General features: G+C 35.9%; 5 protein-coding genes across 10 annotated transcripts; 4 read left to right on the forward strand and 1 right to left on the reverse strand.

Moving 5' to 3' along the window:
- The first annotated feature begins 3,465 nt into the window (after positions 1-3,465).
- Positions 3,466-5,280, forward strand: LOC140835198 (small ribosomal subunit protein uS19-like). Its single transcript, XM_073200644.1, has 4 exons — positions 3,466-3,618; positions 3,696-3,841; positions 4,378-4,435; positions 4,773-5,280. The coding sequence occupies exons 1-4, from the start codon at positions 3,616-3,618 to the stop codon at positions 5,019-5,021; spliced, it is 456 nt and encodes a 151-aa protein (XP_073056745.1). The 5' UTR covers positions 3,466-3,615; the 3' UTR covers positions 5,022-5,280.
- Positions 5,281-5,594: 314 nt separating this feature from the next.
- Positions 5,595-8,759, forward strand: LOC140835199 (pentatricopeptide repeat-containing protein At5g66631). The gene is made up of 2 exons (XM_073200645.1): positions 5,595-5,838; positions 6,361-8,759. Exon 2 carries the CDS (start codon positions 6,410-6,412, stop codon positions 8,390-8,392), a length of 1,983 nt encoding a protein of 660 aa, XP_073056746.1. The 5' UTR covers positions 5,595-5,838; positions 6,361-6,409; the 3' UTR covers positions 8,393-8,759.
- A 2,319-nt stretch (positions 8,760-11,078) lies between these two features.
- Positions 11,079-18,245, forward strand: LOC140835200 (phosphatidate cytidylyltransferase 1). 6 transcript variants are annotated; one of them, XR_012118858.1, is made up of 13 exons: positions 11,083-11,342; positions 11,997-12,198; positions 12,371-12,624; positions 13,078-13,229; positions 13,449-13,590; positions 13,986-14,142; positions 14,299-14,346; positions 14,439-14,525; positions 14,649-14,777; positions 14,863-14,919; positions 15,783-15,866; positions 15,949-16,095; positions 17,747-18,245. XR_012118858.1 is itself a non-coding variant. In XM_073200647.1 (12 exons), exons 2-12 carry the CDS (start codon positions 12,118-12,120, stop codon positions 16,036-16,038), a joined length of 1,281 nt encoding a protein of 426 aa, XP_073056748.1. In that variant the 5' UTR covers positions 11,083-11,342; positions 11,997-12,117; the 3' UTR covers positions 16,039-16,292. The 6 variants fall into 6 exon arrangements, 5 of the variants coding, with proteins under 5 accessions (XP_073056752.1, XP_073056751.1, XP_073056748.1 ...); XM_073200647.1 differs by lacking the exon at positions 17,747-18,245 and having other exon boundaries at positions 15,949-16,292; XM_073200649.1 differs by lacking the exon at positions 17,747-18,245 and having other exon boundaries at positions 12,094-12,198; positions 15,949-16,292.
- On the forward strand, positions 16,586-17,604 carry LOC140835201 (PRA1 family protein D-like). The gene has a single exon (XM_073200652.1). The coding sequence runs from the start codon at positions 16,870-16,872 to the stop codon at positions 17,386-17,388; it is 519 nt and encodes a 172-aa protein (XP_073056753.1). The 5' UTR covers positions 16,586-16,869; the 3' UTR covers positions 17,389-17,604.
- A 1,421-nt stretch (positions 18,246-19,666) lies between the features above and the next one.
- LOC140835202 (small ribosomal subunit protein uS8z/uS8w-like) lies at positions 19,667-21,654 on the reverse strand. Its single transcript, XM_073200653.1, has 4 exons — positions 21,545-21,654; positions 20,714-20,864; positions 20,467-20,627; positions 19,667-19,960 (listed from the first exon to the last, which is right to left on the reverse strand). The coding sequence occupies exons 2-4, from the start codon at positions 20,844-20,846 to the stop codon at positions 19,862-19,864; spliced, it is 393 nt and encodes a 130-aa protein (XP_073056754.1). The 5' UTR covers positions 20,847-20,864; positions 21,545-21,654; the 3' UTR covers positions 19,667-19,861.
- Positions 21,655-21,748: the final 94 nt, after the last annotated feature.

Raw genomic sequence — 21,748 nt, forward strand, 5'->3', positions numbered from 1 at the left:
TTTTTCATGCGTTAAGTCGGGTAGAAAATCTGTCACATAAATTGACTCGTATTACGGTCTTATAAAAGTTTTTGTGAATTAGTTTTATATTTTCTTACATTTAGTAAAAGAAAAATGTATAAAAGAATATATGTTTATATCAATATTTTAAAAAATCATTTGCGAACATATTAGATATTTTATAGTAAAGAAAGAAATATCAATTGTATTTTTTAAGAAAAAATGGAGTGTAAATAACAATATCTTAAATGTTTTCGTTGATCATACAATTTCATTTAACTTCGGTTAAAATTTTGTGTTACTTTTATATATTTATAAGTTCTCCATATTCTCTAAAATATTAAATAAACTATTAAAATATATATAATATTACGTTTTTCAACTTTTTAATGAAAGCATCATCGTTAATTTTGGATATATTGACCGTCTATGGACTTACCACAACATCGGTTCGAACTCTTTTCGCCACACATGTCCCTTCCTCTGTTCTCGAGATTTAGAGCAGATCTTGATTATGTCCATTCACCTGAATCCATCCTGCGAACTTCTTCAGCAAGAATTTGATTTCTGACATAACTGAGTTATAACTTTCTTTTTCCAATAAAGTTGCTAACCGCTACCCACATTGTCCCAAACATTTGGTAAAGACGCAAAAAGAATAAGTGCATGAATCTCATCAGAATAATTAATTTCAACCGATGTTAGTTGAGAAACAATCGTGTTGAACTAATTGATGTGTTTTTAGCCATTGAAGCACCTTCTCCTTTTTAAAGTTGAATAACTTTGTCATGAGATGTTCTTTGTTGTTTGCTGATGGCTTCTCGTACATATCCGATAAAATGGACATGATCTCTTTTGTAGTTTTTGCGTCCACCAAGTTTTGTGTCATGTTCTTCGTTAGGTCAATGGTATTACACATAACACATGTCTGTCAAGGAACTCACAATTATCATCCTCCATATTTTCCGTCTTCTTTCCTGATAAAGTTTGATACAACTTCTTGCTATACACGTAATGTTTAATACGTAAACGTCAGAACGAAAAATCTGTTCCGTCGAACTTGTTGATTCCCAGTCCCGATCCACCATCTCCGACCATCGCTTCTCTAGTCATTAGCAAAAAATCTAAAAAATCTTTTCTGATGTGCAAGATCAAACAAAGCTGTAACCACATAGTATGCTCGGAATTCAAAGAAATTTTACAACAATACTCAGATACCATTTTTATGAGATTAAGCCGAAGAAATGACGATTATGACGATAATATAGTACCAAAAAAACTCGGGAATAAAAAAATCAGCATGGACACAAAGATTTACGTGATTAACTCAAAATAGCATACGTCCACGGAGCTAATGCAAATCTTTTTTAATATGAAGAGTTATTACAAATGTTTACAATAAAACAGTCAAACTCTCACCATTCCGACCTCCGAGTATTACATAGAAAACAATTTCTCCAACTCACAAAAGAAAACACTTAACACTCAATGTATATCTTCTCCATATGTATTTGATCTCTTGAGCTTGGGTTGAATAAAACCGAGAGAGATGAGCTTTATAAATTGAGCTCATCTGTATGTGTGAAATAAATACAGACCTATTTTCATGGAGAAACTGCCTTGTTTCACGGAGGAATTTGAGCTACTTCAATTATGAATTTTTGTTACAAACCTTGAACCGCGCGCGCTTCATACTTAACACATGTGGACTGATGATGGCACCGGAGCACATGATCACAACAACGTCATCAATTTATATAATTGGAAACTAACCTAGTTTCGTTGCGTATATTTCTTAGATTATTTGCTTATTTTACTGGGGAGAAATCAATTAATTGAATTGGCAATGGATAATTAAATATCTCCACAATTTACTAAAATATGAATAGACTGTTTACATGTGGAATTTTATTACTTCAACCATTTGAACTTTTTGATCGCTCTTCAAGAGTTCAACAAAATATCTTCTCTTTATTAACCACCAAAAGTTGTTGGATGCATGATACAAACTAAATACATATGAACAAATTAAATGAAAATATTAAAAGAATAAAAACAAAAATGAAGCTCGTCACCCTTAAAAAAACGACCGTATATCGACCACAAAACCCTTAAATAACTGAATCTTTTTGTCAAGCTTCAGCACTTGTTAAATTCAAGAAGATCTCGACCCAAGATTGTTAAATTCAAGAAGATCTCGACCCAAGATTTAAGGAAGCCCAAGCTGGCCACGTACGGGAGGCACGGCCACCAGCAAAGTGTTTTTCATTCAAAGGGCAAGTGCCGCCGCTTCCCTGACCAGGGATGTAGGTGCACGGAGAACCAGCAGATGGTGGCACTGGACCTCGTGGAAGAGCCGCGAGTAAGGTAACTTGTTTCCTGAGCCTTTCCTGATCCTCCATGTCCATAGGTCTCCCAGCGTCTACTTGGTGTAAAGATGCCGCGAAAAAGAAGAATATCATGTGAAGGATTACAAATATTTTTGTTTTGAATGAAACCATTTTTTTCCCGTGGATTTTGATCGTCACGTCAAGTTTGATTAGTTTTTCTACGTTTCTTGGAGCAAGAATATTATGTATGTTGTTGGTTTGGTGGGTGTTTATACCCGAAGTTTGAATCAAATCTTCTATATTTTTAAATTCTCGTTGACTTGTTCGCTTGAACAATTTGCTACGCGTTACCAATTTGCAGTAATTGGTTGTGATTTGGACATTGTCAATGACAATTAATGCTTTTGTGGGGCTCAATCTATCATCTACTGAGTAAAAGTATTATATTCGATGTTTAATTTTACCATAAATCATAGCTTTCTTAATTAATAGACAACCCCATTGATAAGAGTGTATAAATTATGTTGAGTAGGTCTCATGTGAGACCGTCTCACGGATCTTAATCTGTGAGACGGGTCAATCCTACCCATATTCACAATAAAAAATAATACTTTTAGCATAAAAGTAATATTTTTTCATGGATGACTCAAATAAGAGATCCGTCTCACAAATATGACCCGTGAGACCGTCTCAAAGAAGGTTTTTGTCAATTATGTTTATGCAGACACGAAATATATATTTGATTGCTGACATCATGCTAAATAGTTTGACATATTGATATATAGGATAACCAAGAAACATATTATATATTTATATATAAATAAATAAATAAATAAAAAAATATATATATATTTGATTGCTGACATCATGCTAAATAGTTTGATATATTGATATATAGGATAACCAAGAAACATATGTTGGGTGCTTCGGACTCGAAACATCGAAATCAAAGCTTTGGTCGTGTCTTAATCCATGTTTGAATATTGGACAATTATTAATTATTATAAAAATTGACATAAGAAAACGTTGGAGATTATTGTAAATTATAACCGCTTTGAGTGGTGCTTTTGATAAAATAACAATATTTTGATTTATGGTGGATAATTTTTTACTTGCGAAGACTTATCCTTGGAAATGAAAATGACTATCGGGCTTTAATAAGACGTGGACAAAACACTGGGCCCTTTCATCTTGGGCGACAACGCCCTCTACTAATCCATTCTCACCCTCAATCCTGCTCCCTAAACCCTAGCGGCGTACCGCAGAGCTTCCTCTCAATTCAACCATGGTAACTAGTTTGGTCCATCTTCGACTCTCAATGTGTGTAAATGGGTCGATTATGTGTATATGCTGTGTGTTGTGCAGGCTGACGTCGAGACAGAGGTGGTGGCCGGGCAGCCCAAGAAGAGGACGTTCAAGAAGTTTACCTTCAGAGGTGTAGATCTCGATACCCTCCTTGATATGTCGACTGACGAGCTCGTCAGGCTATTCAATGCTCGTGCCAGAAGAAGGTATTTTGTTTCTTTCCTTTATCTTTCTTGTCTCGTTTATGCATTATATGATTTTTTGAATTGATTTTTTAATTTAAGAACTTGAATCGTACGGTATAACAGGCATAGCTGGCGAATCTGTAAGATTTTGGATGTTGTTAGTGGATGTTCGTTCTTTATTTGACTTTGTGCATTAGTGCCACTCTATAATTTAGGTGGTTGCTGCTTTATGCTGCTCATTTCTTTTTTATCGTGTCAGTTTTTTTAATGAAATCTAGCATTGTTCGTGTGAGCTGGTCCCTTTTATGACATCTTTTATGCTGTAACCATTAACATTGTTAAACTAACTACGTTAAAGGTGTTATAACCTGTTACTGAATTTGATTTGTTGTGGATGATTTCAATCTGAACAGTATGTTGCCCTTAAAAACTTGTTTCCTTTATGAACCTCTTGTGTTGGGTCATGGGTGCATGTATTGTGAAAATGTCTGTTTCAGCACATTTTATTTGGCATTTAAGATTTGATCCCATCCTTATCTGAATGATGAAATGGGCAGGTTCCAGAGGGGTCTGAAGAGGAAGCCAATGGCTTTGATCAAGAAGCTGCGGAAGGCTGTAAGTATTCCACATTTGGAATGAAACATTTTTTTTTTGAATTAGGAACTCATAATTTTAGTTTACTGATTTGTGCAATTTCTCGAGGTCCTTGTATCACTCAAGTTGTTTATCTTGCGAGTTAATCTGGCACGTTTGTACATAAGTTTTACAGGCGATTCACTCACATCACTGAATTTTTGTGCCTCTAGCAGTTTCTGGAATTGGAATAACTAGTTTGCAAATTTTATTTCTTTTTTGATTAAATTGGAATTGGAATAAATAGTTTTCCTACTCTTCCATCTGTGCATACTTGTGGTTATGTTAAACTGATGTGACCATACCATGTCTGTTTTAGAAACGTGAGGCCCCACCAGGTGAGAAACCAGCTCTAGTTCGAACTCACCTGCGAAACATGATCATTGTTCCTGAGATGATTGGAAGTGTCCTTGGTGTCTACAATGGCAAAACCTTTAATCCAGTTGAAATCAAACCTGAAATGATAGGCCACTATCTTGCTGAGTTCTCGATCTCATACAAGCCGGTCAAGCACGGAAGACCTGGTATTGGTGCTACGCACTCTTCAAGGTTTATTCCTCTCAAGTAAAAGAATTCTGCCCTCAAATCAAGAAGCATATCATGTTGGGGCCAACTCTTCCTCCTCATTCTTCACACTTGATTATTCTAACCTCAATCCATGGAGGGGGATATGAAGGGGAACGACTGTGAATTGTTTCTGAATTTTTGTTGATAATGTGACTTCCACATCTGAACTCCTGTCAGTTGAAATTTGATCTCGGATAATGTGGATCAAGAGTTTTGAATTTGTGTCCAAAAAAATATATTCGATAATAACTTGCATGTTATTTACATGTTTAATACCTGTCATTTCAGGATGGTTCTTGTTTCTTACCAAAATTATTTCGACTTCGAAATGTATACGGTGTATCTATTTATTACTTTGTCAGAAACCAAAAAACAAAGTAGTTCTATATAAGTAGAAATAAAGAAGAAGCAGAAATACTATATTTACAATCGGATCCAAATATAATTGATTGTGAAAACTTCTTTTCTTAGTGGCATCAGGACATAATTTAACACATAAATTTTAAATGAGACAAATTTTTTTTTGAAATAATTGAATAAAATGCTCGTAGAAATGAAATGTTTCGAAAAGTCTTTTCCCCTTTTTCCGCTTTGGTCTCAAAAGTGGAATGGCAAATTGGGAACAAAATGTATTCCACCTAAAACCTGTGGGTGATTTCATAATTTCAAAATTTTCAGGCACAAATTGTGTTTTCGGAATAAAAAACAGTGCCACCCTCTTTGTTTGCACACGTCAGAAAACCTATAGTACCAAGCAAGTTTTAGAGGGTTTAAAGAGGAGACTTGCAAGGATGCTAGCTGCGTTCTTTCTATAACCAGTTTTGTTGCATCAACTCTTGGGATCTATCTTAATTTTTTCTTCATTGTATCCATTTCCAGTCTTATCGAGTTAAAATTTGTTTTCATTAGTTAATACAAATGAATTTCTGCTGCTTTCGTGTGATTGCTTCAGAGATAGAGCAAGATTGAATCTTTATTTTATTCCCTGTTCACATAGAGTTGGGTTTGTTGTTTTTGTCATCTTCTGGGTTTTACCTGTCTTATTAACTTGATTTGGCTTCATTTTTGTGTTTTATTTTTTTCGATATTTTTTCTGATTGTACGCTCGCGACTGTGTTTGTGTGTGCTTTCTGGGATTTTATTCTCCTTTATTTAGTTTCTTTTTTCTTCTCGTTGTGTTTTAATTTCTTTGTAACAATAAACAATAATTATTATTATTTTATGTTCTCCATTTTCTACTTCTTTCTTGTTTTGTTGTTTTTTGAAAAGCTTTAATATGACTTTTGCTCTGTTTTCTTGTTTTCACTGGCACAGTTAATATCTTCTCTTTGTTTTTTCAGGGAGAGAAGGAAAAATCGTTAATTTGCTCGAGATTTGGTTACCTCTGTTATGAATTTTAAGAGACTGTACATTATAAATAAATTTTCCAAGAATTTTCCCTCGCAAGCATGCCATTTTTCTGGAACTACTCGGGAAGTGAACAAGGTAGATTTGTACCTCGAAAGGGCCAAGCTCATCGATTCAATAAGGCTGTGTCTCCGTTCATATTCACCTGAAAGCTCTTTTGTGAACCTTTTAAGCTGTCCTGGAGTGGGTTCTTTTGTGGTAGCCAATGCTCTCTGTTCTGCTCCCTCGCCAGACTCTGCGCTGTATTTGATCGAGGCTCTTAGAAAAGTTCCACATTTCACCCATACGAAACACACCCTTCATGCATTGGCCAAGATTCTTGCTAAATCTGGCCAAACAGCTAAACTTCGGGCATTGGTTGATGCTATGAATTCAGGAAAGTTCGTTAATGTGTTTCCCGTTAGTTTCATGGATCGCATGAGATGGTATGTTGCCGCAGCTAATCTTGACGAGGTTATCAGTGTTTGGGAGGAGTGGAGAGCCACCTTAGATAAGCATCCTTGTACTGAGTCATATAATCTTGTGATGAAGCTTTTTGTTGACAAGGGTTTGGATTCAGATGCTGTGAAGCTGTTATGTAAAATGATAGAGGAAGGGGCACTTCCTAATTGCAGAACGTATACAATTATTATAGAGCACCTAGTTAAGTTTGAATATTTAGATTCAGCACTTGAGATTTTTGAGATGCTGCCGCTGATGAGAGTCAGGCGTACTTTAAAGCAGTATTCTACATTGGTGAAGGCTTTTGCTCGCACTGACCAGTTAGAAACTGCCAAGACTTTGCTCCACGAGATGCAAGCTGATGGTATATTGCCTGGCCGAGCAATGCTATTGTCTTTGCAGAAAATGAAGGAGTTTGGCTTTCTTGATGACAAGGAGGAATTACTTCTGGAATTGATGCCAGATGAGAGGATTAAGAGTATAGGTTATTCAGTAATTAGCCATGAGGATGATATCGATGATGAGGATGAGGGTTCTGGTAGTGTTAATCAGGACGACGTTGCTGAATTTCAATTGAAACCATGGTTGGATCCAGCTGCTTTGGCAAGTGCCTTGCAGCAATGGGGCCCTGAAGAGGTGTCTGCGTTGGAAGATGCAAACTTTGTGTGGACCAATCGATTAGCCTGCAAGTTAATCAGAAAATTTAATTCACCTGAAACAGCATGGCTGTTCTTCTGTTGGGTTGCTCATCAGCCTGGATATGTTCATGATGTTTACACGATATCGAGGATGATTACAAAGTTGGCTCGCCATGGTTGTGTCCAGTTGGTTGATCAACTCTTGTTTAAGATAAGAAAGGAGGATATGATATTGTCGTTCAGCACAATTAGATTAGTTATTGATTTCTACGGGTTTTCCAGAAAGGGTGATGCTGCTTTAAACATTTTTCACAATGCCGAGACCATTTGTGGTCCTTTGTCACAAAACAGTCAACTGGTTCTTTATTCATCTCTTTTGAGGACATTGGCAAAGTGTGAGATGAACACTGAAGCCATGGATATACTCGAGGAGATGATTATGCATGGGATTTTCCCAGATTTACAGACCTTTTCTGGCTTGATGCATCATTATGCACTTCAAGGAGACATGAAGACAGTGCAACGACTTTTTGGGCTGGTACGACAGAGTGACTTGGAGCCTGATGCTTACATGTTCAAGATCCTCATATGTGCTTATTGTAAGTGTGGAAGAGCTGCTCTTGCTTTGAGGGCCTTTGAGGACATGAGGAATTCCGGATTTATGACTGATGCTGCCTCCAAAGAAATGCTTGTAAAGAGTTTATGGAAGGAAGGAAAGCTCAGAGAGGCAGCTGCAGTAGAAGAGGTTAGCGAGGATATTGGTGACAATATTCCACTAGCTTTACCGGGGCACTTGTATACTGTGAGCGCAGCTGATCTTACAAGAATACACAAAATATATTCTCGTTGTTTTACGATAAGTGAGGATAAATTTGAGACACGTTAAGTCTTGGTGGCATCACGGCAAAAAATAAGACTTTTCAAGACTGTGACATGAACATAACATTTGAGCCAAGCATGCTATATGTCATGAGACTTATTTCTGGGTTCTAAAAATTGACAGGAGAACTAATCCACAATCTTTGAGTTGGGCAGCATCATTCTCTACTCCAGTCATCACATACAAACTTGATGTATGTGCAATAATATCATCCAATAAACTGTTTTAGGCATGAAATTTTTCTGTTTCTTGAATGGGTATGCTGATATTTTCATATTTAATCTATATAGACAGCAGATATATTGTGCCGTCTGGATTTGATTCAAAAAATTACAAGAAAGGAGCTAAAATTTGGTTTTCATCATTTAGTACATATGGATTTCTGCTGCCTTCATGTAGTTGTTTACAAAATAGTGCAAGATCGAATCTTTACTGTATTCTGTTTTCAGTTTCACCTTGATCGGTTTTTATTTTTTGTCATCTTCTGGGTATTGCCTGTCACCGTTAACTTATGTTGTTTTTCTAATTGTGTATTTCAATCTATTTTCTGATTGTGCTTGCGCGACTCGTGTATGCTTTTTTCATTCTCCTTTTTTCTCTCCTCTTCATCTTTATGTTTTTTCATTCTCCTTCTTTTTTCTCTGCTCTTCATCTTTATGTATATTTCTTTATTATTTTTTTGTCCACCATTTTCTATTTCTTTCTTGTTTTGTAATTTGTTCGGTATTCAAAAGCCTTTAGTTTGGATTATTACGTTGATATGTAACTCCCGCCTACTTAGAAATTTCTTTGGCATCTTGATTAAAAAGAATCAACGTGATTGTGTTATGATACCTTTATATTACGCTTTAGGCTTACATAATGTTTGTCAAGACCGACAACAACAATCCGGATAAATGAAAATCGAATTATTTGCCATCTGTTTTGTGTTAGCAGTGGCCGAACTATTGTATGGTTTCATGGTGTTTTCGGTTTTCCAGCTGTCAGTAATACTATTTTGAGGGAAAAGAAATGTTATGCTAATGTCAAACCGTGGCTCCGATTAATCTTAGTCTTTTTCCTCTTTGTAGTAATTGATAGTGGAGGATTCTTTGAGTTTTATCTTTCGTTGCTCATGTCTCAGGTTTTGACATCCTTTTGAATTAAATTATTGACTATGTGGTTAAGTCTTTATAACGAGTCTCTGATGATTAGAACTTCTGTGAAGATCGGTTAGATCACTATCTATCATAGTAATAGACGAATTCTTCCAACTGCTTTGAGGGTTTTTATCTAGTTCTAGGTTGGGTTTATCTCCAGCACCGATTCAAACAAAATGTGAAGGTCTGCTGTTTCTTTGGGTTCACCTAACTATCGTGGAGTTCGGCTTTTACCCAAAAAAAAAAAAACGAATATGGATCCGTTTCAGAACTTAGAATAAGACTTTGAGTGCCATTAAAATATTTGCTTCATACTTTAAGATTGAAAACATAATGGTAGGAATATTAAGTTCTAACATGGTGACCACTCCACATTTTTTCCTAATTATACCATTTATTTGGTCGTGATATGAACTTAGGTCCAACTTATCTTTCTTGGTGCTTGCGCCACTCTTGTATCCTGCAGTTATCATTTAATTTTAGCCACTCTTCTTTAACTATCTACACGTATTGTAAGACATTTTGCTAGAATCACAAAATCGATCCCCACATATTATTGCAATCATACGGCATTATGACGATCATGTGCCACAGCTACCAATTCAGAGTTTTCTCCCACATGTTCTGCACATGATAGGTGATATCCAGAAAAAAATGTATTTAAAATCTCAGTTGTCATGGAATGTCGTGATACGGGCTGAGAATCTGGATTCCAAATGTTTGATGCTTCAAAGGGCCATAATAATTCAGCTCATGAATGACTTTTCCATCAAGAAGGCGTCTAAAGACCTCGGTTATTTCCTTGCTGTGACAACTATAGACCGGATCGGAGAGGTAATTGTTAGAAAGCACTCTGGAGATCTCCATATTTCCGGTCCACTTCAGCTGCATAACTTTCAAGATTAAGGACTTGGAAGGCACTGCCCACAAAATCATGAAACTCGGCGTTTTCTTGCAGTGTGGGTCGATGGCTGAAAATGTATTCTTGTCTCACTCTCAACCAAAATTGGATGGTTTCTAGTACGTCCCAGGGAGAATCCTATCTCGGGAAATGAGAAGTCGATCGAGCTTGAAATCTGAGTTGTTTTTAGCTTGGACGGTGATCCATTTCTCAGGATGTTACTTCTTTTCTATTTTTGAGAATTTAATAATTTTGTATATGTGAGCAAGAATTACATCATATTGATCCCGATCAAGTCTTGGCTCCGCCGCTCGTTAAATTTGTCGTTCACTTTTTTCCCACGTTTGTCTGCTGAAATCGATAACTCCTAATTAAATTGAAATTTAGAGTATAAAGTTTCAAACAAGGAGCATCCAATTTTGTGTCTTTTCTACTTTATGCCCTTCACTTTTTCAGTTTTTCTTCTACCTTAGATTCTCCAGATATAAAGGTGATTCCGGTTAATGAGATTTTATCTGTGTGGTACTGTTTTCACTTCATTTCAACGAGTAAGATCTTGTTATACATACAATTTTTTTTTTTTTAAAAAGTGGGGTCTTTATATGTATAGACTAATCTTGATCATCTATTTTATTAGATTTGGGATGCAAACCTACACATTTAAATTGTGCCAAAATTAACGATTGAAGCTCCATCTTCTTCACTTTAATCCCAATATCTTAAATTTTCTTTTAAATGAGAAGGTCAAAATTCATTATAGCCAAAACTTAGGAGGACATTATCTCAAATCTTTTACGAAATTGCACCAATTAGTCCCCACACTCGCACCCCTTCAAACACACCACATACTCAGGAAGCGCCAATCTCTCTCGCTCTTTTATCTATCATTGACGCTTCCTTCTCGATTGGTTTTTTGGTACGTTTTCTTATGGTTTTTTGGGGTGTGATGAATGGTCCTCGATTCCTCTTGGCCTCCGGTGATCTGTCACAGGCTTTATAAATTGTTTTTTCTTTATTGTGGATTTGGTTTAACTCTAATATTTTCTTATCAAGATGCAATTGTTAGCTGTTTTTAATCCTTAATTGCTACACCATTGCTGTAAAGAAAATAATTTTATGTCTATACTTTATTCGTATCATGTTTGAATGTACCTGAGAATGTGTGTTTCATAAGTGTTGTTTTTAAGAAAATCTTTAATTACCTTAATTCATTTTTTGTACTAGAATTGATAGGAAACATGATATATAGTTATTATATCATAATTAATATTCAACTAAGAACATGTTTTGAAGTTTACGACTTTTTTAGCTTCCCGTGTAGTTTGTCTATCTGTTCCTTAACTTAATATTCAGTATTTGTTTTGCTTGGATAGGATAGTAATCAAGAATTAAGAACAAAATAAAAATAATGAAAAAGAAACAAAAGGATAAATGTCAGATGTTTTTATTTGCTATTGTTTACTAGTTTTCCTTATTTTTTATATTAATCTTCGCTATGTACGTAGTTTAAGCTGAGATAAATAAGAGTGAGGGTCAGTTTCTTATATGGCTTTGTTTACTCTTGTTGCAGCTACTCAAAGTTCAAGTGGGGCTAAATTTTGTGGTGGCTGGTTTTTATTTCTCATAAGGTTTATTGCGATTAATATATTTATGTGAATCATTTTTAGTGGAGTTCAAATCTTAGAGAGAAGATGCAAAAGGATTCTGGTTCTGGTTTTCCGTCAACAACTAGCGGGTCCACGTCAAGACGTCGGCGAAGAGGTTCAAATGAGGTTGGTGATCTTCTCGGGAATCAGTTTTATGCACCATGCTAAATAATGTTAAATGGATATAGTGAGAGAGCTGATTGATTTATTTTTTTTTCTTTTGTTGAATCTGATAAGATTACCTACTTGTAACTTTTAAAATTCTTATTTCTTTGTCTTTTCCTTTATATAATTCCAGGTCCCTCCGGAAGTTGATAAAGAAAATGGAAGCCATTTACTTGTTAATGATAATAACAAGTACAAGTCAATGTTAATCCGCACATACTCATCTGTCTGGATGATTGGAGGATTTGTCTTTGTAATTTACATGGGCCACCTTTATATCTGGGCTATGGTCGTGGTTATACAAATATTTATGGCAAAGGAGCTGTTCAATTTACTTAGAAGAGCACATGAAGACAGGCGCCTTCCTGGTTTCAGGATCTTAAATTGGTGGGGTGGTCCAGATTTTTTTGCCTCGAGATCTTCTTTCTCCATTAGGATATCATTTTATTATTAAAACAGTGCAAGTTCATGTTTCCCATAACTTGGAGTTATTGACACCATTTTGCTAATGTTTCTTGAATTTATTTGTTCAAGAAGGATCCCCCACATTTAATTTTCTATTGGCTTTTTATCGGAATGAAAACCCTGAAGGTTTTGATATGTATTTTTTCAATTCCAGTCCAGGCACCTTAGTGCCCATGCTTTTAATTACCTCAAATTCACTTAATGTTCTTGGCTCCTGTGTCATCACATGTCTAAATCAGTATCTTTATTTTTCTTGTGCTGCCTTACTTTTATTTTCCTTGTAGACAGCTTTTGACTTTTATATTGTGATTAACAAAGATTTTGCTGCAGTTATATTATGAATTTTCCCAGTGTTTAACATTCCTCTGTTTTCAGGTACTTCTTCTTCACTGCAATGCTATATGTTTATGGGCGGATTCTGAGTCAAAGGCTTGTGAATACTGTCACCACAGACAAAGTTTTGTATAAGATCGTCAGCAGATTTATCAAGTATCATATGGTCACCTGCTATTTTTTGTATATTGCTGGTTTGTACTAACTTGACCTTGCACTTTACTGTTATATATATGATCTGATATATCTAATTTTTAATTTATTCTTCTAATATATTATGTTGTACTTGTGTGCCCATCAAATTGATGTTGTTTTATAAGTATTCAGAAATTTATCTGTCATTTCAGTCGTAATGACAGACTTTTTTTGGCTGTCAATATGAAACTAAATGCTTTCTTCTTTTGCGACATCAGGTTTTATGTGGTTCATTCTCACTCTAAAGAAGAAGATGTACAAGTATCAATTCAGCCAATATGCTTGGACACACATGATTTTGATTGTGGTTTTCACTCAGTCGGCTTTTACAGTGGCAAATATTTTCGAAGGAATTTTCTGGTAACGCAGCTTTGGTTTTCATATGATCTTGTTTACAGTTAAATGTGATGGATGATAATTACTGGTTGATGGTTTTTCTCATTAGACAATGGTTTGTGTTGTTATGATGACTCCAATCAACTTCAGCCAGATCACATATATGTACTCTAATATATTTCAGTTGTCTTGCTCAGTTAACTGAATTCTTTTAGAAACTTCTTGTTTTATGACCGTTTGGTAGACACTCATTTCTTTATGCTTGCTTTTTTTATGTTTTGAGGACTTCCATTTTTCATAGCTCAGATATTTGGATTCTGGGCCTTATAAATACCCTACGCTAATTAATATATTGGACATAATGTTTCTGATTAATTAACTTCTATAAAGAATTTTGAACACAATTGGCATCAATGCAGGTTCCTTCTTCCGGCATCCCTTATTGTTATAAATGATATTGCTGCTTACTTTTTTGGGTTCTTCTTCGGGAAAACTCCTTTGATCAAGTTGTCACCAAAGAAAACATGGGAGGGCTTCATTGGGGCATCTGTTACCACCGTGATCTCTGCTTTTGTGGTAGGAAATCATCCAGTTATTTGCAGACAGTTAAGATGATGGAAAATCTTTGATATAGCGGTGGAGCTTTTATGGAGTATTTCGCTGTCAATCTTGGCCTGTCCTTTTTAAAATTTTGTGGGTGGTTAATTTATTTAAATTTTAAATTGTTTTTAGCTTGCAAACTTAATGGGTCGCTTTCAATGGTTGACGTGCCCTAGAAAGGTTGTTTCTGGCTTACAAACGATCTTCTGTATTTTCAAACTTACTCACCAGTTTTCTAGAAATTTAAACTTTCTATTGACTGAATTGTGCAGGATTTATCAACTGGCTGGCTTCATTGTGATTCTGGTCCATTGTTTACACCTGAAGTTTTTGCTATAACGGAGTGGTTTCCTGAATGGGTAAGTTTATATCCGATTTTTCTTTTACCTTTTGTTTTTTCTTTATGTTCTATCCTTCCAATTTTAGATGTGAAAAGTGGATGTGATACTAATGAGCTGCTACACACTTCAATTTTTTTCCAGTTTCCTTGGAGAGAGATTTCTATTTTTCCTGTACAGTGGCATGCACTTTGTCTCGGTCTTTTTGCATCAATTATAGCACCATTTGGTGGATTTTTTGCCAGTGGCTTTAAAAGGGCTTTCAAGATCAAGGTTTGACAAATGTGGAACGTTCCTATTCTAAATGTTAAAATTTGTAATGTACCCTATCTTTATATGTATATTTTCTCCGTCACAGGATTTTGGTGATAGCATTCCTGGCCATGGTGGGATCACAGATAGGATGGATTGCCAGGTAAGGTGCCGGTTTTATTACAAAAACAGATGGTTGCTTTACACAAGTATGCCTCACCACTAGGAAGGCTTGCTTTTACTGTTGCTTTGGTACATTTATTTGCCCTTTGTACTCATGGGAATGCATCCTTAGAGCCTAAGTTTGATTTATTTCTCTTTCTTTTTTACGCCATCCTTTTCTAAAATTTATATGAAGTCTTTTACCAGATTTTCACGCACACTTAGTTATACATGCGCACATTCTATTTGGTTTGGAACTTTTATGTGTTCATGTATTATTTTGACCATCTTAGAAGGTAAGAGGTGATAAAATAATTTAGCAACAATTAAAAGCCAGTCCAGTCATATACATCTGTTTCTTTGCCTTTAGATGCAATTTATTTCATCCTCATCTGTCATGATGGGCTGGAGAGTTCTCAATGTCCTGTAACTTAGGAGGATGGCAACTTCTTGTTCCCCTTTTCCTTGATATGGTACCTCTTTACATAAATAGGATTTGTAGCGCTGCTTTTTTTTATCACTTTCTTGCCATGTCGTTGTATTGCTTTGTCAGAAACAAATGAGGTTGGTCCTATCACACCCCACCTTGAGACCACACGCTCATGCAACCGAGATTTAGACTCCAGTAGCATCCACTGGTGCATTCTTTCCTGCTTCACAAAAATAATCAGCCTAAGCTGTTAGTAGAACTCATTTTGTAGCCTTCGTAATATTTTTTATTTCTTCTTGTAAACGATGTTGAACAGTGGTGCTACTAAACGAGAATAGTTCAACAATTACTCTCACTTCTAGCCAACAATTCACTGAATCATAGCATTTTACCAAATTTTGGCTGTGCTGAGGTTAACGCTCACCTACTCGCAGATGGTGATGGCTGTCTTTGCATATATTTATCTCCACTCATTTGTCGTGCCTCAAAGTCTATCGATTGAGATGATCATGGACCAGGTAAAAATATCAGCGACCATTCATAATGTAATCTAAATGTCCATTCATTATGATTGTGAGAAATGTTTTCGGTTTGGTGTAGATATTGATGAACCTTACGTTCGAGGAACAGCAAGCTCTGTACACAAAGCTTGGGCAGATCATCACGGAGAAGCAGTATGGAGAATCCTGAAATTGAGGAAGCAACTGAACCAATGCAATTTGTGGTGGTGTTTCTTGTGCTGGCCACGTACATATTCTCTTCTTTCCTTGCATTAGTATGATAATTAAGTTTTGATACTACTTTGCTGCAGGTATTTATTTGTATGTGTTGTTTCTTTTCGGCCCCTGTAAAGTGGGTGAGGGAATGAGTTTGAAATACCACATTCTTCTCAATTTTTAGAATGAGAGGTATTTTCTTGGGGGGCAAAAAAAATAAAGAAATGATTCAAGGATTTAAAAATATTGATTTGCTTATAATTAGGTGTTAATTAATCTTGTCATTCATTCATGTATGGAGTCGGGGACGGACGTAACCCTATCAAATGACAAAAATTAAAATTTTGTGTGTTAATTTTTTCTATTAATTCATTTCCCTCAATTTTATTTTAGGCGATAAATTTACTTCAAGTAGAACATAAACGCCCGGGAAAAAAATAAAGAAGGAACAAGGATCAAGTAAAAATCATTTTATGTTAAAAAAGAAAGTAAAAATCATTTTATTCAAAAATGTCAAAAATAGAGCATTATTATAAATTTTTGAAATATAAATATCATTCTCACATAGATATATTTTTTTTCTTGGGGATTACATATTTTTAGAAACTATCCAAAAGGCTGCAATAGCAATACAATTACGAGGACCCAAATGAAATAAGATAAACTGATTAGGATCATTAATAATTTTCAATCAAAATAATATTGTTTTTACCCTTTTTAGGGGGAATGGAATGGAGATTTTCTCGCATTCTCGTGTCACTGTATTCTCCCCAGTTTTACCGAACGAAATTTCCAAGAATTCCCAATGTCATCGCCGCCTCCACCGTCCGGCGTCACCACGTCTGCCGCTGGGCTACGCACATGGCGACAATTCCTAGACCCATCATCTCTCAGAATCCCCATCTCCCTCTCCGAATCCTCCTATCGCCTCACTCAAAATCTCGGTTTCTTCCTTCCAAACTACGCTCTCCTCATTCTTGCCATCTTCCTCCTGGCCCTCATCACCCACCCGCTCAACCTGATTCTTTTCCTCTGCATCTTTGCGGCCTGGACATACTTAGTTTTCTTTCGCGACGAGCCTTTAACTCTCCTTGAATACGATATTGACCAAAAAATAGTTGTGGGTTTTCTTGCCGTACTGACATTGGGTGCGCTCTTCTGGACTAAAGCTTGGTTAAGTCTGTTCCTTGCTTTGATAATTGGGGCCTTGGTGATATTTTTTCACGCGATTTTGAGGGCGCCTGAGGATTCTTTGGAAGATTCGCCATACGGGTCATTGCTTAATGTTGTGGATAGTCCGAGGGGACAATATGCTAGTGTCTGAAATAGTGGATTATTTTGGTTGGATTCTTGATTTGTCCTGGGTAGTTTAGTTTTCCTTTGGATTTCAGTTTGGAATCGTGTATTCAAGTATACTGTTATCATTGCTTTAATAAGGGAACGTTCTTTTACTCCCTTGGCCTTTACTTTATGGCGTGGTAATGAATCAAAGGTGTAATCTTAGATTGATGAATTCATTTACATATTGTCTTCATGTTTATTAATAGTGTTGTCCGATGGAAACTTGGGTAATCATTTGCTCTGACTTACTCTTTATGACATGAAATTATTGTTTTGAATTGAATCAGTGGTTCAACTGTAATTTAGCTGCTTCTTTTTTTTTTTATGTATTATACTTACAGGATCTCTTAAATTTATGAGATGAAATTAGCTCATGACATCCGGGAACACGCATATAACTGCATCCGTGATAGAGTTATATGAAATAAGTAGAACTGACGAAGATTGCACAAATGAATATCCCTGCGCTGACAAGTCAAAGAATGGATGAAGATCTCAAGGTAACACATGACGCTCTGCTAAAAATTGAAGAAAGCTGATTAGCTTAGCCATCTCGCGGAGTGTAGAGAAATCTTAAAACTGATTTATTTCTAGCTAATCCTTTTACCATTTGAAACCCGGTGCTTGAAAAAATATGCTTTTGTGTGTTTCTTCTATGTTTTTTTGTCCATTTTGTTCATATTGTTTGCTACTGGGAGAGTGAGAGTAGCATCATCATCATCTTGCCCAATTATTAAGATTGTGGCTCATCCATTCACTTCTAGCAAAAAAGACACTGTTTAAGATTCCATGTTCAGGACAAAACAAAATGTGTCAATAAAAAACAAATTCGTTCTTGTACTTGGAATCTCCATACAAGTATGTCAGAATTAGCTACAAGAATCTCTTAAGTTCATTGTACTCTGTTTCCATGACTATATCTTAACAGCTTTAAATTTTCATACTCAACCTATTTACCCCTAGATTTTGTGAGACCACACACCATGTGTCCTATATCAAGTTATATAGCACTCATGATCTAACAAAATTTGTTGTAATATCGACGAGAATGACTTGTAAACTTCACTATTTCAATGGTATCCTGATGAAATGAATTGCCATCGGATATTTTTCGTCGAAATTTATTGAAAATTGTGGTTCCAAACTTGAAATGATGAAAAATGATTTTTTTTCTTTAGTTTATTGTCATTCCTACATTCGCTCCCACTATGTTGATACCTTTCTTGAGTTAGAATTCTTGTCGATAGGAGGCGGATGTGAGAAACGGAAGCAACACATGATGTTACGCCTTATCCATCACTTGTTGCTTGTTGCCAAACAAGTTTATTCTAAATATTAAATAATCTTTTTTTAGTATCGTTTGAACCTTTTCATGACTCGCTCCAACGGATTGGTAATAATACCCATTTGTTTCATCGACTACGAGTCCCAGCTCTTAGGAGGGAAGCCTGAGAGATTTTCCAGTAAGTTGATTTAGAATGTGAGATAGATGGCCGCACCCGTGCCTTCAAGAGCACAAAGAATCACGCCATGTCAACCGCCAATGACAGGAGATCACCTCAGCTAAAGATGACACAACTACTGATTCTTCAGGGCCACTAAACCTCGATTCTTCAACTCTTTTTCGGGGCTTGATATCATATACTTAAATTCAAGAATGGAAAAACTCAATAGGACAGTTAATCCGTAGAGAATATCTGCTATTTTAATGTGAGAAAAAGAAGCCTCCGAGAATTTCGGGGTTGCCTTTGTTTTCCTGAAGATCGACGGTTTCAAGATATCAACGGAATTCAGGTATTAGTTTCAGCATTGGCTAATACGTCAGTATCTGCAAACGCTTCTCCGATTTCTTAATCTTGGCATGATCTCGGTGATTGAATCGTAGCACAAATGATAAGCAATGGGATCAAACTCAGATTCATTTTTTACTTGGTTCTTGACATTTATACCATTAATTGAGTTCTTATCAAAATTCAATCAGGTTAATTTGACCTCCGTATAGACTTTTTTTAATTTAGTTTTTGTACAAATATTGCCGTCAATTCGAATGAAAACAATGGAGTGGTCACCTAGTGTTATGATACGTGATACTTGACCATAGGAGAGGCATTTTATTTGGTCAACGGTGAAATTTATTTTAAAGTTATAACTTATAAACACGTTTTTTCATGTATGTTCGTTTGCTAGCCATTTTGGTAGCAAAAAGGTTTTGGGTATGAAAAGATAAAAACGCCATTCGAGATGACCACTTGAAAAAAGTCAAAAAACAAATGTTTCAAAACTTTTCAGCTCAAAATAATAGACACAACATCGAGAAGTCACTATAAAATCTCTGTTTGAAATCGAATAACAATCAATAACCGAAGAACATAAAAACATCCCGAAACGAAGCAAGTTCAAAATCACATCAAAATCTCTTTATAAAAGAAGCTACACGGCGAAACAAGTTTAAGCCACTAATAAAAGAAGCCAAGAACCTTGCCACCAACATTTTTCCTCCTGGCCTCTTCATGGTCCATGATGCCAGCAGATGTGGTAAGCACAATGTAACCAAACTGCAAGTTACAATGGAAATCGGGGTAAGACACATTTTAAAGATGGAGCAGAAAATAAAGCACTCAATATATGTATTAAGTAGTGAGACAAAACAACTGCAACTGATACAGATATCAGGGCCAGCACCTTTGATCCGGGTTGTGAAGAAGGATCAGTATGAACACTAACTACAAAACCATTAGTCAAACGAGAAGCCTTTTAGCTAATGCACTATCCAATTTATTGTATAGTTGGCGTCAAGACACATTTTAGGGCCATAGAGCAAGTCAATCTACAATCTATGCATATAATACAGTACTAATAAACTTTTATACCGATCGTGGTTTTCCATCTTAACACTGTAAATGAACAAAATTAAACTTTCAGAGCAAAAAATCCTACTGTAATGAGAGAAAACCACATGCATCATCAACACAAACAAATCCATAATTATAATTTTCATTGTTTAAAAATCGTAGTTCCCAAAGAATGAATATAAATAAATAAATAAAAATTTAAGGCTCACCTGTCTGGAAGGAAGCAACCTCGCAGTCCATCCCTCAATATCCTTGACACCAATATCGAACCGAGGGCTGATCACACCACATTTGTTCAACCTTCCATTAAGTTCGACAACAATTTTACCAGACCGGTGATCATCTACAAACTCAAACTCCCCAATATATCCTGCACGATGCAGAAAAAATGATGAATGCATGAAATGTGTCTCATCAGGCAACATACAAAAATAGATTAGTGAAATATTAGAATACCATGCTTCTGCATCACCAAGAGAAACTTGATAATGACTTTGGACGAAGGTCTTATCATTACTTGTCTCTTTCCCCGCTTCTCCGCATTGTACATGCTCTTGAGGGCATCATTAAGCACACTAACTCTCACCATCTTAACTTGCAGAGAAGACTGTACGTAGGCCATACCACATTCAAATAAGTTAATATATAAATCATACCAAACAGGATCAACACGTAAATTAAAGAAAATACTAATTTCAGAGGTAATTTCTTTAAGAAAAAATTGAATTTCGGCCTCAAAATACAGTAAGCTTGATAAACAAAATCCATGTGCCTGCACTGCTTACAACAAACACAAAACGCAAATGCTGTAGCTTCTCGATTCAAAGGCTAATTTTCTCAAAAAAATAAAATACTCAAAGGCTATAATGTCTCAGGTTAAGACACAAACATAAATGAAATTCAACAAAGCAAAGGAAAGAAGGTCTATGATCTACCACGATACCGTTCAACATTTCATTGACGCTGTTTAATTCAAATCAATAGAAAAAAAAGCGCGCACACACAAAAACAGAATCTAAAAGCTGCCCGGATTCTAATGGTACGCGTTTCCAGAACATTAGCTTGGACCCAGGGAACGAACAAATTTCAATTAGAACATAAGAAGGTAAAAGAAAGTGAATAGATTAAGCCAACAAAAAACATTGATCAAAGGAGTGGACAACTTCGAAAAAATCACAAGTTCCTAAATAAAATGATCAAATAATTCACGTACATCAGGAGTATAAACGTGACCTAAATCAATGAAATTGAGCTATGGTGAGTTGAGGCAGTAGAATTTCAGCTTACCAGACGGCCGAGAATCAGCAGGAAGCGGGCGCCGGATTCTCTTTGAATTGTGGATTCTCGAAACCCTAGCACCTATATTTAGTGGCGCTTGATGTGGTCATTGGGTATACAAAATGATGGCTCATCCAAAAAATGGCCCATTGGGTATACAAAATGATGGCCCATCCAAAAAGCCCATTAGCAATTTTGAATCTTATACAACGG

Source organism: Primulina eburnea, chromosome 6 (assembly GCF_022965805.1).
Source record: "Primulina eburnea isolate SZY01 chromosome 6, ASM2296580v1, whole genome shotgun sequence".
In the NCBI taxonomy this organism is placed as follows: domain Eukaryota; kingdom Viridiplantae; phylum Streptophyta; class Magnoliopsida; order Lamiales; family Gesneriaceae; genus Primulina; species Primulina eburnea.